General features: G+C 32.1%; 1 protein-coding gene across 3 annotated transcripts in view; it reads right to left on the bottom strand.

The window, feature by feature from the left end:
- Window positions 1–19,490, bottom strand: part of LOC118198688 (uncharacterized) — a 140,718-nt gene that overhangs the window by 54,099 nt on the left and 67,129 nt on the right. For 2 of the 3 annotated variants that reach the window (XM_035370431.2, XM_085806485.1), the window contains one exon: window positions 12,847–12,943. In XM_035370431.2, the coding sequence (XP_035226322.2) occupies window positions 12,847–12,943 (97 nt within the window). The remainder of the gene's footprint in view (window positions 1–12,846; window positions 12,944–19,490) is intronic. The other variant, XM_035370432.2, reaches the window with a different exon arrangement.

The raw sequence follows: 19,490 nt of genomic DNA, 5'->3' as shown, positions 1-19,490 counted from the left end.
AACTTGAATACAATGACTGAGAACATAGCTGCTACAGGAAGAAAAAAATGATGAGATAAAGACTGAAAATCACAAAATTGTCTATATCAAATCATGAAATTTCTGCAAATGAGAGTCTTGAAGGGAATTTTAAGATGAGAATTAAAATTTTTAGAACTGGCCTCAACTGTAAACAATGTTCCAGCTCAGCCTGCTTTGAACAGCATCCCAGTTCGCCCATCTCGTTTTGCAATTAAACTGGCACCACACGATGGAATGTTATCAAGGAGCATACACAAAACACAGATTCAAAAAATTTCATAGCAAATCAAAGGGATCCTATCACGAAAGCCTTAAATATGGCTGCATCCATAATAGATGGTGCTGTCATCTTACAAATGATTCCAAACGAAACATGTCAAAAAATGGATGCCGTAATTAATGTCTTAGATCTACGATTTGGAGAAACATTTATCAAGGATTTATACCAACCATAGCTCGAAATGCAACAACAGAAGGCAGCGAAGATCTTTCAAGAACCGGTTACTGAAACTGAAAATTTAACACAACTAGCATTTTCAGACTAGAAATTAAAGACACACGGAGTATTTTGTGGATGCTATTAGGGATCCCGATAAGCAACAAGCTTTCCAGATAATTGATAATAAGGATTTTAAGAATACTCGAATGCATGCCATAAAAGCATAGACTGTACAGAATGACAGTAAAAAAAAAAAAAAAATCACTTTATACAGGGTGTCAACAGTTTGATGGACACAGTGCCAAAAATGGTGACAGAGGATAAGTCTGAAGACAACAGAAACATGCAAGACAAAATGAAATAATAATAATAATAAAGTGAAATGCTAGAATTTTAATAAAGGAGGCTAACATTTATGGAAGCAATGTTGTGTGCATCTAGCTGAAAAGACTTCAAAGGAGCCATAATAATGGAATAAAGTGTTGGGTGAGAGACATTTACAAAGGCAATGCCCTGTGCGTTAATAACTTATTTAAAATATTATGAAGAAGCAGAAGTTATTGAAAACAGTAAATGCAGCTGCTTTATAAATATCATCACATCATGAACTCTGTGTTGATGAAGAAATAAATGGATCTCCTTGGTAGACCTCCTCCTCTTTAGTAAACACTGGAGCAAATGCGACCATTCTGCAAGCTGATATAGGTCAGCATTTGGACAGAAAATGTCAGTGTCTGAAAAAATTAATGTACACTGCTAAAAAAAAAAAAAAAAAAAAAAAAAAAAAAAAAAAAAAAGGGACAGTGCTACTGGGCCGATTGACAAAATTCAAACTGCGTTTTTCACGTCTCGAAAGCGCGACTTAAGATATATATTAGATTTATATATAGCACTTATCTAACACAATACCAAGTTTTGTAAAAATCATACGAGTAGTTTTTAAAATATTAGCTCTCAAAATTTTAGCTCCTTAATGTTAATCGAATTTGGCAAATATTTATTAATATCTCTTTTTCTATTAAACCTTTTTGATTTTTCCTTTCACATTTCAAAATTAAGGTTCATTCCAAATAAAATTTAGTCATTTTTTGTGTTTTATTTTTTAAATTTCTATTTTTAAATATTTTTTATAAATTTTTCGAAAAAATTTTGAATTATAACCTATAAAATTTTTATCATCTTAACAAAGTAGGTGTATTTCTAAAATACACCTACTTTGAAATTAAATTAATTAATTAAAAAATTAGACTTTTTTATTCAAAATTTTCTAAGATATACACGAATTTACATATTTTTGCGTTTTGAAATTTGGCATCTTTTTTTGGAGCGATAATAACACCAAATGTGGCTTATGGATTTTTGTTACAGTGAATTGCCACAGCTATTTTTAACCTTAAATTTCAAATAAAATTTTACGAAGAATTAATTATATGAATTTTTCCCTCAATGATGCATAATAAATATTTATTAATACTATATGAAAAGTTATCTTTTTAATTATAGATGATATTATTCAAATTTTTAATTTTTTTTTTTTTAATTTCTCTCTTTCTTCCTTTTTTTAAAAAAAATAAGAGTAAATTTTTACCTTCGGCATTTTATCGTCTGCTACTTTACTTTAACTTTGTTTAAATCGAATTCTGAGAACTTTCGTTTGATGTTTATTTGAATTTTATGAAAATATTTTATGACATTAACTGCATAATTTATTTCTAAACAAACTGTTGCTTATGAGGTGGCTGAAAGAGCGGCTGATACTATCATCCCTATTTTTAAAGCACAGTATATTTTTATAAAAACATAAGATTTAGAATAATCATTTTTATAAAATATGATATAAACATACAACCCTCTAGAGATCGAATTAATAGAAGTTCAATGGTTATGCAGAAATGATCTGCAGCTACTTAATGGCTGGATAAGTCATCAGGTTTTGTGGACAAGTAAGAATAATTATATACACAACACCCAACATTCTGGATTCAATTAACAACGAGAGTATGATGTTTATTAAATGAATTTAAGAAGTTTCTAAACATAAAAAATCAACTCATTTTTATTCTAAAATGTATTTTTGCACATAGCGTATTTTCATTATATCCTTAAAATTCTAATTTAACTGTAATTGTCAAGAACTGAATCCTAATCATCAGTAATATAATAAGTAATTATTACGGCTATTAATAAATCCTTCTTATAAAGTAATTGCAAATATTTCAAAAAACTTTGTCTGAATGGGGCTCACCAGTGGCCGAGCGGTAAAGTCGCTGAACACTGGTAGTTTGGTCCGAGATTCGAATCTCGCGAACGGGCTGGCTGCAAGAGCGTTTTCGTGGTTTTCCCCATGTGTAACGTGTATACGAGCCAGTTTTCCTTAGAAAGTCCTCCATGAAGGCATCCCTCCCCTTAGACAGATAGCCCTCGAGGCTTTGCCATAATCACACACACTTTGTCCGAATGCAAATATTTTTCTATGCAAATATTTCTAATTTATATTAATCAAGATTGCACATGATACTATTTATTTACACTTCATTTCTTACCGTCAGCTTTAGTAGAAGTTACAAATCAGTTATATTTAATTAAGGAATGACCATCTAAGTTTAGAAACAACAGCGTACCGTAACCAGCAATTCAATTATTGACGCCTTATCTTTCATGTTACTCCCGATTGGCAAGCTACATGATTTTTAAATAACTATTCGGGTTTTGCTAGTAACTTCACTTGCAAATCGTGCTTAAATTAGGTTAGTTGCTTACATGAACATAGAAAGAACATGGGAGCTATTTGGTTAAGATGCTTTCATAGAAAACCTTTGTAAAGAAAACCTAGAAAACTACAAAAACCAACCATGCAGCCTGGGTTAGACTTCACAACAAACAATTAGTATTTAACAATCTTCAAATGCTAGGCAACTGGTGAGGCTCCAATTAAATCTCCAATGTAATATTTTATTTGTAAATATTTAAAATATTGTTCTATTCTTAGACACAAAAAGGAGAACTTAAGTTTTGTTAACTCGTTAGTAAACTAAAAAGCCGTAGTGCAAATGAATATTCAATTTCTTTTGCAATAATTGTATTCACTTGATATTCTTGGAATATGAGCTAAAGAAGGAACGTTCTCGGAAGATTAAAGAAGTGTTTAAATCCAGTGCTATTACGTTTGTCTTACAAGCTCAGGATCAAAGCAATTCTGCAATTGCCCAAGTAGTTGACTTGTAAATAGCTGTGAATTAAGCAGATGACTTTTAACCTTACAATATTCAGTCAGAAAACGTATTCCAAATGTTCTGTATTGCATGACAATGCATCTTTTCATTACTGAATAACCAATCGGAGAACCGCTCATGTTCCGATTCGATAACCCAATAAATTCAAGGTCGACGTTTCAATATTTTATTTTCGCAGGGAGGGCAAATTTTTTCAGTTTTGGTCCAATATCCTAAGTATATTTGTTTCAATTCTTTATTTTTTCCATAAAAGCGAAAATTTTATGCATGGTATGCATATAACGCGTAGCTTTAAATTAAAATTTAATAATATACAGAGTGGTTATAATTAAAGTTCCACATTGAAACGGTCAAAAAAGGAAAACTACTGGAGCAAATGTTATCAAATTTGGTAATCGTGTAAAGGAGGTCATGGGAATTTATTTTCCGCGAAAAAAAGAAGTTCGAAACCTCACCACCAGGGGGAAAATGGTGCTGTTTCCAATATTGTTAAACGAAATATGGGTCGGAATCTAACTTAACCTTTTGTTACACGGTTTTAGTATGTTGTATACCCTCAAAAAACTTTGAAGTAAGCAAATTACCATTTAAAGGAGTTAAATTCGATAAAAGTCGAGTGCGCCATCAGTGTAAGTGAGAAATTTGTCCGTGAAAGCCATGAATTAGCAATCAGAAAATGTGAGATCGTAAATCACTCGCACAAGTGCTTACAATCTGGAAATCCTTTTCTTACAGATTGCTAATTTGTAATTTTTTAAGCCTGAATTCGGCCCTAAAACATGAAGATACTGATTCAAAACGCTTTTAATTGATTTGGGCCAAAGAAATCCCTCATGTTATCTACCTAGCTGCATTGCATTCTCCTACTGCATTCGATTGCATAACAGTCATTCCACACCACTTGGTGTTGAATGGCAGCTAGTTTTATCACTGAACCCTTTTTCTTTGAAGAGCAGTCGACAGCTGGACCACTGTTATTGCAGCTCACTTAGAGTCAATGTTAAAATGTTTTGTGATACATGAACTGCAGTAATGTGGCATTTTAGATACTACGATTTTTATGCAGCCTGGGCCCCACCTCACGTGTGTCACACACTTACTTAGGCAACATTTCACGAATGAACGTCTTATAGGCCAACACTTCCCCTCTTCTCACCAGACCTCAACATCTGTGACTTTTGGCTATGGGGTTACCTTAAAAGCACTGTTTATGGTGATAATCTAAACAATTTGGCAGAAATGAAAAATGTGATACACCGATATGTCCGTAACATTCCTACTGATATGCTAAGTGCTGCTGTTGAGAATGCAGTAACAGGATTTAACTTGCTTTCTGAAAATGGTGGACGCTACATTGAACATGCTTTGTAACACATTTCGGAAACTATTAAACACATTTTAAACAGATGTTTTTATGTCTTATTTCATTTAACAATATTGCATACAGTGCCATTTTACCCTGGTGGCGAGTTTTTGAACTCTTCCCCCCCCCTCACGGAAAATAAATTCTCATAACCTCCTTTACAGGATTCCCAAGTTTGATAATATTTGGTCCGGTAGTTTTCCTTTTATGACCATTTCAAAGTGGAACTTTAATTATAACCACCATGTAAATTAAACTTTAAAAGTTTGACAGTTTGGTTCAAGTCCCAACTTTAAAAATATATATATAAATATAAATTTTAATATTAATCCTCTTAGAAAGAATGTTTTAAGAAGCTAATTTTTCTCTTGCATTATACATTGTATAAAAAAACATGATCTTTAATATGATTTAGATTGTTTCAGCCGATATAAGAATCGGGTCACTCGGTGGTACAGAATGCTGGACTGTTTTATTTCTTTGTCATTTAGCAAAAAACTTTTAATTAAAATATTTATCCTTTAGACTTCGCTTTAAACTTTATTTATAGTTAAAATGACTAGAAAATGAAAAGCTGTCTTTAGCTGAAACGCAATTCATGTAATTGATATTTTAAAAAAATTGACAAGAATGCAAAATTTATGGAAGTCTAGCAATGAAAAAACTTAATTTTCTTGTGTGAGCGCTGAAAATAACTGTACAAGGAAAGAAGAAAATTAGGGAGAAAAAAAGGAAAAATTTGCAGGGAAGTTTGGCTGTCAGACATACTAAGATGGTTAAAAAAGTTGGACACTTTTGAATATACTTTCAGGATACTTCAAAGGATTTAGGTGCTCAAAGAGAAAACACTTGGACGTGTACACCAGAAAATACCATCAATTGAGCTTGTGGTTAACAGAAAAGACAAAAATGATATCATTGCAGATTAAAGTGAAGAGCGACTGGTTTTAGACAATAGGGTTGTATAAATTTAAATTACGTTATAGAACATCATATCGTATCATAAATGGAGAATCCCACGAGTTTCTCAGTCGAATTATTTGAAGATTCAGGAGTTTATCCAGTGATGTATATAGATGTCACCTAAAAATGTTTTTTTTTTCCTCCTGAAGAAACAGAGGCCGAGCGGTAAAGTCGCTGAACACTGGTAGTTCGGTCTGAGGTTCGAATCCTGCGAACGGGCTGGCTGCAGGGGCGTTTTCGTGGTTCTCCCTATGTGTAACATGTACACGAGCCAGTTTTCTTTAGAAAGTCCACCACGAAGGCATCCCTCCCCTTAGGCAGATAGCCCTAGTGTGCTTTGTCATAATTTAATAAACCAAAACCTCTTGATGAAACCAGTCTTTCCTTTCATCTCATATCTTCAAAATGTTTAGCCTCTAAAGACTGACCAAATACTGATGAAAGGGATTGAATTAAATTATTAAGTTACGGCAAAGCAAGGCTATCTGCCTAAAAGGAAGGATGGTTTCATGAAGAACAACTTTCTAAGGGAACCCAGCTGGCATACACATTACACATGAGAAAATCCATGAAAACGCCCATGCAACCAGCCCGTTTACTGGGATTCGAACCCCGGAGTGAACTACCAGTGTTCAGCGACTTTACCACTCGGCCGTTTGTGGATCTTTATGAAATGGAAGGCGATAACTTTATTTAAAATGATTGTCAGAAGTACCAAGATATTTCGAAAAGTTGGATGCTTTTTAATATACTTGCAGAATGCCTAAAAAAAAAAAAAAAAAGAGAGAGAGAGAGAGAGAAGAAAAAATAAATTTTTGCGTAAAATTTAGTATTTGTACTTTTTTTTAAATTTAAAACATTTTAATCTTATGATATTTGATACTTGCGATTTCAAAAATAAAATATTTGACTAAAATATGAATAACATTTTAAGAAACATATGTAGGATAAAATTGTGTAAAGCAATGGACACAATGATAAAACTGTTTAAAGCAGAGTATGCAAGTCATCCTAAGTTAAAATGTCGGTTATACATCTCTCTTATTTATATATATCTTTTCTGAACGGAACATTGAAAGGCGTGTTGACTGTGCTTTACTGTATTTCCTCTTTTAATAAATGCAGTTTTCAAACACATCGCATCGTAGTCTGGGTTACAAAACATTCTTCCGAAAGAAAAGCAATTCAAATAAATAAAATCAAATTCTGGAAAATTTATATTAATAAATATATTTAAAATGCTCAATTCAAAGGAATAAATAGAAAATTTTAAAATAATTATCTGAAAAGACAATGTAACACTAACAATTAAAATAAAAGTCTAAAAATTTAAAAATTACCTAAAATAGTAATTTTAACTAAAAATATAGTATAAAGAAAACTATTTGGAAAAAAAAAAAAAAAAACGATGCACCTCTGATTTAAACTATGCAGTTCGAATGAGTAAATAGAAATTTTTAAAAGAGTTATTCGAAAGAAACCATGCAACTTAAACAATTAAAATGAAATTCGAAAAAGGAAAAAATTGCTAAAAATTAATAACAATTATAATTAAAAATATAATATAAAGAACATTATTTGAAAGAAGGAACGATTGGGTCCTTTTTTCCTATGTAAAAATGGAAATGAAAATAGGTTGCCACATATTAAGAAGTTTGCCAAGTGAGCTAATTTTGGCACAAACTGAATAAAAAGCGCCAACATAAATTGTTGAATTTCTCCGTAAATTTCACACCAAATTTTACAAAATTTAATATTTAGTAATAATTTGAGTCGTAGAATTGAAATATGGAAAAAAAATTGGTATGTTACTTCAGAAAAAGTCCGATTTCATGTCAAAATAACTATGTTAGAGCAGAGCTATATATAAATCTAATATATATCCTAAGTCGTGCTTTCGAGACATGAAGAACGCAATTTGAATTTTGTCAATCGGCCCAGTAGAATGGAAGATATAGCACTGTCCCATTCTTTTTTTTGGGGGGGGGAGCAGTGCACATGTTAAATTGGCCTTTAGTGCCGATGAACCCACAGTCTGTGGCTGATGTAATAGATCCATACACCCTCAGATTAGACTTTTGAAGAAATATGGCTTTTGCTCAGACGTCAAAAATAATTAACTCTGCATCTCTAATGAAGAAATACAAAGGTTATTTTTTAAATAAGGTCCATTTTTTATAAGAAAAGTACTGTAAATTCCATTAAAATATATCTTTTCACATTCTACATAATTTCATCTACTTTCCTACATAATTTCCATTTTATTCAAACATCTGTGATACCGTTCAGCAAGATTTATGAATTCCAATGGCAAAGAAATGTGCCATTCATGAAGAAGCCTAATTCACAACTGCAGTTTTCAATTCTATGTCATCGTTGACACAAAGGAACTCATTTAAGTAATGAAATAAGTGAAATTGCATTGTCATCGAGCAGCATCTCACTGGAAGACGATATCGCTTACTTTGTATGGCATGCGCGGATTTTCTCAAGGTCACATAATACACATCAGAGTTGACTGCTGTGACTTTAGCATAAAATACAATAACAAAATCTCTTTCCTCTTCTAAAAGACAGTTGCTATGATCATTCATACTGAAATAGTCTATTTGGCTTTCACTTTCGTTGGCAACAATGTGTGTTCCCATTCCATTGACTGTAGCTTGGATTTAGGATTCATGTGAGACATCCAAATCTCATTTCCTATAACGATATGATCAAGATAAAAACAATAAAGCACAGCCCAATCTTTTGTTTTGTGACTGCAAGAAAGCAGTCCTGGTTTGGTTTGGCCTATTTAATTATGGCTAAGCATGCAAGGGCTATTGTAGCAGGCTTGGAACCCACTGGCAACACAATTTTCGATATTTCAGTTTCTCCAAAACAAAGCCTTATCTTGAAACCTGTGGAAAAACAATTGGTAAACTTCAAAATCATAAATCATCAGTCTTCTTGAATTTTACTATCCATATCATAAACCAAATCTTCAGAAGTCTGGAAAGGTTGCCCAGAGCATGGCCTATCGTGAACATTAACCCACCAATGTCCTTGAGCATTCTCACTCATTTTTTAATTTTACTATCAGTCACAATAAACTTCATTAAGTCTGATGGTGAATTTTCACAGCAGCCAAATTTCTTGCACTCAAGAATCAAATTACAGACTGCATTTCACAGTTGAGGTGACTCAATTTTCTTAAGCATTATAAACTTCCACAGCTCAAGACACAGACAGACGAAATGGCTGCAAATGATGATTAAACTCACGCAAAGTATGCTGGGAGCATATCCATATACTAACTGCGACAATCGTGCATCATTCTCACTCTCATTCACAAAAAGACCGTATTTAAAATATAACCTATGCATCGTTGTTGAGTAGACAAAAATGAAATGAGCTGTTATAAGATAATTGCTCATAAGAATATTACTATCACTGATAGGATTGAATGCTTCATCAGCGATAAAGTGGAAACTCGCGAGAAGCTGCACATAGGAACTGCCGATTTCTCTAAAGAAAATATGCATACAAAAGGACTTAACTGCGACTACCTTAATGGACTTAAGAAAAGAGGACATAGCTTCATGTTGCTCAGATAAGTATTGGGTGATGATTCATGGATTAGAAGCAGAGTCCACATGAATTTAAAAAAATATTTGCAGTTACAGAACTAAATGCTGCTCAAATTAAAGCTGCAAGTTGTTTAACAGAATAATTTAAAGACATCTTAAATTTATCTAGTGAGTGAAGTTTTATGGATCAGAAGCAGCATCCACCTGAATTTAAAAACTTATTTGCAACTGCTGAACTAAATGCTAATCAAATTAAAGCTGCATGTCATTTAACAGAAGAATTTAAAAACAAATTTAGTGACATTGGTCACATGAATGTGACACAACACGGGATTGATATTGGAAACCACCCATTTATCAAGTAACATCCTTAGCATCTTACTTTTGCAAAATAGGTGAAAACTTCTGAAGGAGATACAGGCATATATAGAGCCTTCCTCTAGTCGCAGGACATCCTCTATCATCTTAGTTAAGAAGAAACATGCTTTCACACAATTTTGTGTTGACTTCAGACATCTAAAACCATTACAAAGGACTGTTATCCTTTTCCTAGAAGCAATGATATCCAAGACATGCTAGCAAGAAACAAATGATCTTTCCCCCTGGTTTTGAAGAGAGGCTACTGGCAAGTAAAAATAGACCCTAAAGATCAGAAGAAGACTGCCTTTACTGCCAGTCAATACCTCTACCTATATGAACTGTCCTTCATATAAGGAGAGATATTGACTGGCAATAAAAGAGACACATCTGAATGCCTAATGAAGAGTTTTCGAAGGGCTGTCATGTAAAGCTTTGTATATCTTGGTAATATTATTATAATCTTATGCAATTTACAGGAACATCTGGGAAACATCAAAAAAGTGTTGTAGAAGCTCAGAGAAGCCAATTTAAAACTCAGAACTTCAAAAATATAAATTATTTTGATGATCAAAAAAGGAATCATTTACGAAGTACTTAGGCACAAAATCTTTACCTCCACATCATCAAAGAATTAAAAATTTACTTCTAAAGAGGCATTCATCAAATAGGGTTACAATTTTGAAAGACAAATTAAATGGTTTAAAGAGAACTGCCTTCTACAGTAGAAAAGAAAAAAAGCACTAAAAGACATTTATTTAAATTCTGCGTCAAGAAATAAAGACAAGAATCAATTATGAAAGGGTTACAATAATCAAATTTTGAATAGAAATATAAAAAGATAAAATTCCTTCATCTTTTATGTGTATGGTTTAAAAAACAAGTGAATGCGATCACCCGCTAAGGTCAACGACTTGATGTCACAAGTACGTCGGGTCTGGTGACAGGGAGGGGGAAACCCGATAGAAGAGTTGAAAGAAGTCAGTGATCAGCTGATTGATAATAGCAGTTGAATTTCACCCACAATGTTAGTAGTTTTAAGAGCCGAGATGAGATCACCTTTAGCAGGTGGGAACAGGTTTAAAAGCTGCCCTATTAAGGAAGGAGAAAGGATCAATTAAGCAGTTAAGTGCAATCGTGTGCAACTGTGAAAGACTCTTTGTTAAATCAATGCCCTTTGCATTCGAGACTCGGAAGGGATGAAGAATAGCGTTTCACCAGGGCTTCAGGGTTAGAATACTGATGCATTTTGGGAAATGGATTATTAGAATAATCTGGATTGAGAACCACACACTGTCTCTGCCTAGAAGCTGCAACAATTGAATCATAAACAGACACAGCATGTAACACCGAATTTCCAACATAATAAATCTTTTTGAATAAACTTTCCGTAAGTTGCTGTATAAAATCAGAGATTTGTATAATTTGGAGAACATTATGAAGGTCTTTGTTCCTTAACCAAGGAGCAAATTTTGAGAATTTGCCTAAGCAATTTAGACTAATAAATCTGAATATGTTTCTTGTTAGTCAGTGCAGCTGAATGACAGATAAGACTAGATACGTGAGAATTGGCCTTATCTTAGACTTATAAAGCAAAATTTTGTTTGCAAGTGACAAATCGCTATTTCTAGCAAAGAACAGATGCAGATTGGATGTGAAAGCAGTTGTATTTAACTTTTTGAATGTGAAGCTGCCAAGTTAATTGAGAATCAAGTATAACTCCTAGATACTTGGAATTTGGAATCCACAGGATCAGTTCACCGAGAAGTAACAAATTATCCAAATTGGAGGTGTTTCTTCGGATGAACAAAATGGTGGCACATCTGACAAGATTAATTTTAATTTTGTTCTTTCCTTAAAAGAATAACTTAAAACTACAAAGACAGTAATCATTTTATGATGATAGTTTCTCTTCAGAGGCAGTCTGGCCACTGTTCCTTTATCTAAATTCACCCAACGAGTTCCCCCATCCATTCATCCCCAAATTAACTCAAATCCATCCCAGACCCAAATCACTTGCGACGTCAAACTTGTCCTTCAACGAGTTCATGTTCTTAACACCACAAAGACTATTAATCAAGAAAAAATACTTTATATTCAAAATTCAATGATATATAACCCTTTAAAATTAGATTTGGGCCCTTTATCAATCCCAAAATTCAAAGTCTGGGGTTTTTACCTTTTTCTTTTTCACTACGGAAGGCAGTTTTCTTATGTTCTTTTAACAATTCAGCACTAAATTTATATCAACAGAACCCAACTTCTGATAATAATTAAAATTTTGCCTAATGATGTGGGAGATAAAGGCCAATTGCCTTCCTGCCCTATAAACAAACCTTTTCTTGGTTAGAAATCATTTTATTTCTTTGATTCCAATACTGAAAAATAACAGTATTTCAGTTTAATTGTGAAACATTTCTAATGATGTTTCCAGCACCTTTTTCAGATACAACATAAAATTGACTGTAATATACAAATTTCAAACAAAATCTATTACAGCTTAAGGGCTAATTGTGTTAAGCCCTTAGGAAGATTTTCAAGATTCTCAAAACCTGTTCACACTCACACGGCATGTAAAGAAAACTATAAAAGCAGCTAACTCAAAATTCAGAAATAAAACCATAAAAAGACTACTAGATTTTTGAAGCATTACTCATCCTCTAAAAGGGAATTAATTTCACAATGTGGTAAACTCTCTTTAACATGACCACTTATAGTTCGAGGTAATTTTGGTCTTCTGAAGGATGATCACATTAGGCAGAAAACTATCAATACCAATGTCTGTTTACATTTGCAAAAATACTCGTCACTTTCAGAGGGAATTGCTTTAGGGATTGAGTCTCCATGAAAGGGTTGACTGTTCTGTATTTTTTAAAAGAAATATACTTTCTTCCCTACCTTTGCTTTTCTTGCTTATGTTTTCAACAGCAGTTTCCATGGCAAGTTGCTTAGAAATACCTTCCATTCTATCTGGAATAAGGCATGGTATCTTCTGCTGTTAGAGAAATAACATGATTACAACATTTAAAAAGACTTTTTTAATCAACTGAAAAAAAAAATTTTTTAATATATATATATATATATACTAAATTTCTAACTTCTATAAAAATATGTGGAAAAAAGTACACACACCAAACATGTGTACCAAACAAGTATACAAACCATACATAGAAAGAGAGACAGAATGAATGATTAGATTTATTTTAGAGCAAGAAACGAAAAATCAGCAATGTCCTAGCCAAGATTTGAACTCCAGATCCCCTGATGCTAGCTAGACATGCATCATGAAGGCACAGAGCACAGAGGAGGAAAATTCTTTACACACACATATATATACAATAAATATAAACATAATATGTAGTATTCTACTTGTATAGTGTTATGTACTAACTGTTTTTCTTCTATGAAGAATATGTTTTTGTTGCATTTGGCAATATCTTGTTCTTGCCGCATGTTGGCTAGAACGCCACTCATGTAAACTACGCACTTGCCATTTTTGTTTTTTGCCCATATCGACACGCTAAACATTCAGTCAATTCAATAAATAGTTAAAGTTCTAAATGTTTATGTTTAATTCATCATCGAAAAACACAACACATTCATATTCACATTATTTTTGGTCCGTCAAGACGGATGATATATTATTTGAAAACCTATGGATTACTATCGCAAGTTGGATTAATACACAATTCACACGCTTGAATGGTTGATAAGTAAATTCTTGACTTACTTATTGATTGGCTGAATTAAAATCTGCTAAAACAAATAAAAAAGTGTAAAATCTAATATATCAACGTTTAAAGAAAAAGTAAATTCAACTATTAAAGAAGCAAATACAGACTTGCTACAGTCATATGAATCTAAAATTTCATGTTTTCAAACAGAACAAATTTTTTGATTCTATATTCTCGCATTGTGATGATATAAACATTGACGCATTCATACCAGAGAAAGAAACTATACTAGACAATTTAGATGAAATTAATTTGATAATAAAAAACATTTAAAATCCAATTATGTAAAAACTAATACCAATAGAACATTTCGCCTAAAGACATTTCTGTTTCCGAAGTAAAGTTACCAAAGTTATTGCTTCCTACATTTAGTGGAAAAATTGAAGAGTGGATTGAATTTGAAGATTTATTTTTCGCAGCAGTTCATAAGAACAAAACTTTAACTGCAAAAATTTCAATATCTGAAAATTTCTTGTAAATCAGATGCCTTAGAAATTACTCATTCTATAATATCCATTTGCGATGCAAATTACAACATCGCATGGAATTTATTGGTTGAACGCTACTTAAATAAAAAAGATCTGATAAATTCAGTAATTAAAAGTTACTTTCCTTACTGCAGACATGTGATTCAGCCCCTTCACTTTTAAAATTTGTTGACAATATAAATGAATGTATAAGATCTTTGAAAGTGTTAAAACAAAATGTGAATGGTTTCAGCAATACGCTAATTCTTTATGTATTAGTTGAAAAGCTTGACAAAAATACAAGATGCTGCTGGGAAAGAACGGTTACGAAGGATGAAGTAGGAACAAACAGACAGTTAACATCCTTTTTAAAAGAACTTTCGTGCACTTTGCAGCATAACAAACTTCTAAATTGTGAAACATTCTTTTAATTCATAAGCATTGACATCTCTTTTAGAAAATTCGAAAACTTGTTCTTACTGCAAAGGTGATCACATATTATTAAAACGTAATCAGTTTCTGAATTTATCGGTTAAAAAAAGATTCAATTTTGTAAAGGCAAAGAAACTCTGCTTTAACTGTTTATCATCGCTTATACGATTAATTCTTGTAAAAGCATTAACACATGTAAAAAGTACCATAAATATCACCATAGATTATTGCATTTAAAAGGGGAAGATTACAAAATCACCAACATAGCATCATCGAATTCGTGGAATTATAAGCCCTAATTTGAGCAAAAATCTTTCGTACTCCTTCTACGGATAATTACAGGATTGGCTCCAATGGAAATAAACAATCCACTTTTAATAGCAGCTACGCAATGACTAGGCCCTTAGGCTGCAATGACTACGTGTTGTAATAAACAAGTAATACTTCCCATAGATATAATTCATGTTAAAAAACTTTGATGGGAATTATATCGCTTGCCATACTTTGATTGACAACGGCAGCCAAAATAATTTTCTCTCAAGGCGATGTGTTCAATCATTAAATCTACAAAGAAAAAGAATAGATGCCTTTATATCAGAATTAAACGGAGTTAATATAAACTAAAAAAAAAAAGTGTAGTCGCAACAATTGCTAACACAAATAAAAGTTATATTTACACTTTAAATTTTTATGTTGTTCATGCACAACACCTGCCAAACATCTAAACATTATGCATCTGATTGCATAAAGAACAATTAATTCGGCAGATCCAAAATTTTATAAACCGGCCCAATCCATGTTTTGTTGTTAAATGAAGTTTTCTTCGAATTGTTAGGAACAAATAAATTAAAAAAATAAGATTTGATTTTTCAAAAATCCATCTTTGGATACATTGCAAGTGGTTCTATACATATGCCACAAGAAAACAATCCTAGTAATTATTGTGGGCATGTTAATTTAGTTGATGATTTATCTAACACCTTAAAAGTGTTTTGGGAAATCAAAAAGGTCCATGAAACCAAATAATTGAAAAGTAAAGAAGAACAATTTTGCAGAGATCATTTTCTTCATATGCACTATAGAAGAGAGGATGGGAGATACATCATAGAAATGCCGATTAAAGATGATGGGCTACACAATTGGGGAAGTGGAAGGAAAATAACAAAAAATTATTTACTTAAGCGTTTCTCACACTATTCAACTTTGAAAACTTTGTATGAAGAATTTATTAATGAATACCACTACCACACATTGGGACACTCGAAACAAATTTCTAATTTAGATAACTCCAGTTTTTCATATTACATGCCTCATCACTGTATTTACAGACCAGATAGACTTAGTACTAAATTATGAGTGGTGTTTGATGCAAGTTCTGCTACAGCACGTGGACTTTCCCTAAAGAATATTTTATTAAACAGTAGGATAGTTCATCTTTAACAAGAGGTGGAATGAATTATTCCACCTCTTGATTATTATTATCCACCCACATTAGCTCTTGATATTTAACAGAATGCACTATTTGTGCCAGAGAATGAAACTCCGCCACTTTGGAATATTTAAAATAACATGAGCTCAAATTTAAATTTAAATATGAGAGACTACACAAAGTCACTTTATGTTAGTCAGAAACTACACAAAGTGATCTATTTCAGCTGGCTCAATTAATTTACAGTGCATTTTCAAAGTTGGCTAGCTAAATGGCTACAGCCAGAATAAACTTTGACACAGCTAGTAACAGGACATGAATTGTAATCGAGGTTTCTAACTCTAAAATAGAAGTTCTAACTCTAAAATATTCAAACTCTTGGCTTGAATACTCCACAACTAATTTGCATTCTGATGAAGACTAAAGAAAGAGGTTATAGTATTTTAAATAATAATAATAATTTGTTAATTAATGTGAAAACCTATGACTGAATATTCTTATTTCATAAATAAATATAGCTCACCTATAAGAAACATATTTAAAAAGTAAGTTATATTTGCAAAGAGCCCTTGTACAGCGCTGCAACTAGCTTTTTCCACATTGTGTAGCAAATTCCTCCATTCACTAGTGGGCCATAAATGCCATTTAATGAAACTCTATTATGTTTACATTTACTCATGTGCATTAAATATTTTAAAGTACCCTGTAATATTTAAATTTTAAAGCACCATGTTAAAATATATTTTTAAGTATTATAATACTTAAATTTTAAATTATTAAAATATATTTTAAAGTACTCATGTGCATTAAATATTTCATTTAATATGTATAATCTTAAGAACTGAAACACGAGTTTTAATTCATTTAAAAAAAAACCTAAGATTATGATTAGGATGATTTGATGAACACCCCGCATACGGCCTTCTACATGAACAGCGAGCTTTTTTGCCTCTCTATCATGCAACTGTGAGTTGAGATTATAGAATAGAAGAGAATGTTACGATAATGGATGTTACATGCTGTATGCCAGCAGAATATTATATTACTAACTTTATGTAAACTATATTTGTTTTTGTCAGCATTTTAACAACATCCTATTAACACCTATGCTATATGAAAATGCCCATATCACATCATGTTTTTGTTAAATATATCTTGAACCCACCCCACAACAGATATACAATAGTGGTGTCAGAATGACAGATATATTTATAACCGATTACGATTCCTGAAATAAGCATCAAAAGTCCATAAGACATTTGTTATTATGCAAGTGATTCATCAGAAAAAGCAAGAAGTATTTTGTTCAATTCATTTTGTTCGAAACTGAAGTTTAAACATAATGAAAGTGGCTGAAGCAGAACTTGCAAAATTCAAGAAAGAACAAAAAGTTATCTGTTCAGCCATAACTAAACTAACAGGCTTCACTGGATTTTTAACTGCTTCTTGTAATATTGAAGACATAGAAGAACAATTAGAAATTTTTAAACTAAAAGCAGTTTCTTTGAAAGAGTTAGATGAAAAAACAAATTTAACAGATGTAAACACCATTGAAACCGAAATCGAAAATGCCCTGGAATACAAAGAAAAGATTGCAAAATGGCATTCCAGGAGCATAAAATTGTTAAATTAAAAAGGAAGTTGTAGTAAGATAATGTGTAATGGGAGTCAAATGTTAAAATATTTAAATCCTCAAATCATCAATTACGACTAAGATTACGTTGTGTCCGCAATAAACTATAGATACATATAAAAGTGAGATGAAATGTGAGATCTAGGAATGAAAACATAATTAAAAAACTTACGCAGAATAATGAGAACCAAAAATATCACAAGTGAATTAATTATATTTTTTTCAGCATCACTATTTTAGATTGAACATTCATGAAAATTTAAATGATAGCATTACCCACATAAACAAATAAAACACGCTGCTACTTACACATTTCCCTTATCAGATCTATATAACACGTGACCTAACAAATATTACAATAATACTGCTGAACTCATCGGCACAAATAAATCGTTGTCCATCAGCCAAAAATAGTTCTGAAGAAGTACAACCATTAAATTTTTGGGTAGTCAACTAGCAAGAACAGTTGACATACCTATTTCTTCAAACATTAGAAAAAGCATGTGCACACTAAAATTAAGTGGATCCATGAGGTAGATGAACAAGAACACACCAGTAAAAACATTTTTGTGTCTTTCTTGCTAGACAGTAAAAAATATATATATATATATATATATATATAGCAGCAGCAATCTTATACAAATTTGGAGCATCAGTCATTTATCGGCAAGGTGAATTAATTTCACAAAAATTTGCATGGTTCTTTCAAGCAGCATTTGAAGAAAAGAAAAATGGCACATGACGTCAGCAGGGAAGGAACAGGCCAGAAAACCGTGCTTCGCCTCCTAACTCCAACAGCAGAAGAGAGGAAGAAACCGGTTGAGGAATCCCTTCAAGCATTGTCTTTTCACAGTCACGATTAACAAAAACGATGCGTGAATAAAGTGGAGGCTTGCCTGCACATTCCACTAGTTTCTAATAGTTCTTCACATGAAAATTATAACATATCTATTATTTCTGATATTGTTAATAGAAGTTCTGATTATAATGTTATGTTGCCTATGGAAATTCTGAAAAGCAACAAAATTTTTATAATACTTCTGATATGGCAATAAACAAAAATGAAACATTATGTAAAGTTGATAAGTTCAATTATTTGTTTAGTATATTAGGAGGTGTAGCTACAAAAAATGTTGAATGATTTCCCTTATCTCCAGAGAGAGAATTATGCCAAAGTGCTTAAATTCTTAAAGCAAGATTTGGTTGAAAAGATTTCCTTAGTAATTCGCACATACATAAACTGTTCAATTTACAACTTGTTCGAGGTTTGAATGATTATCATGCTTTAAGTGAATTATATGATATCTGAAACGTAGAAGTAAGGTCGCTAAATTCATTCGAAATCAAAATTGAATCATACAGAACTTTATCCTTTATTAGTGAAATGCATTCCTATGGATATAACGCTTGATTTTGCTCATCAGAAAGCAGATGAAGGAAGCTTTAATACTGAAGACCTCGCAAAATTTCTAAAATGGGAAATCGTCTAAGAGTTATGTGAATTTCCCTGAAAAGCATTTTATTCCACCTAATGAAAAACAAAACAATTTTCCCACTTGTTATTTTTTCAACACCAACCTAACTATTCATTCCCATAATGTAAACAGAATTGCAGCTGCTCTTGTTTATTTTGTGGAAGGGAAGACCATATTTTGGGAAAATGTGTTATGTGGCAGAAAGAAAGAAAAAGGAATTTTAAAGATTCTAATAGGTGGTTTCTTTGTTTCAAAAGGAACTGCAGAACCAAAAATTATTGTTCTCAGTCAAAATGTAATTCTAAGTATCATAACATATTTTTGCATGAAGATGAGAAAACATTTAATAAGTCTGAAATAATATATGTATGA

This window comes from Stegodyphus dumicola, chromosome 1 (genome assembly GCF_044657685.1).
Source record: "Stegodyphus dumicola isolate Sdum_Otavi_A_Nest chromosome 1, ASM4465768v1".
NCBI lineage: Eukaryota > Metazoa > Arthropoda > Arachnida > Araneae > Eresidae > Stegodyphus > Stegodyphus dumicola.
Note: the sequence above shows the minus strand (reverse complement) of the source record. Positions and strands in the feature narration are given on the sequence as shown.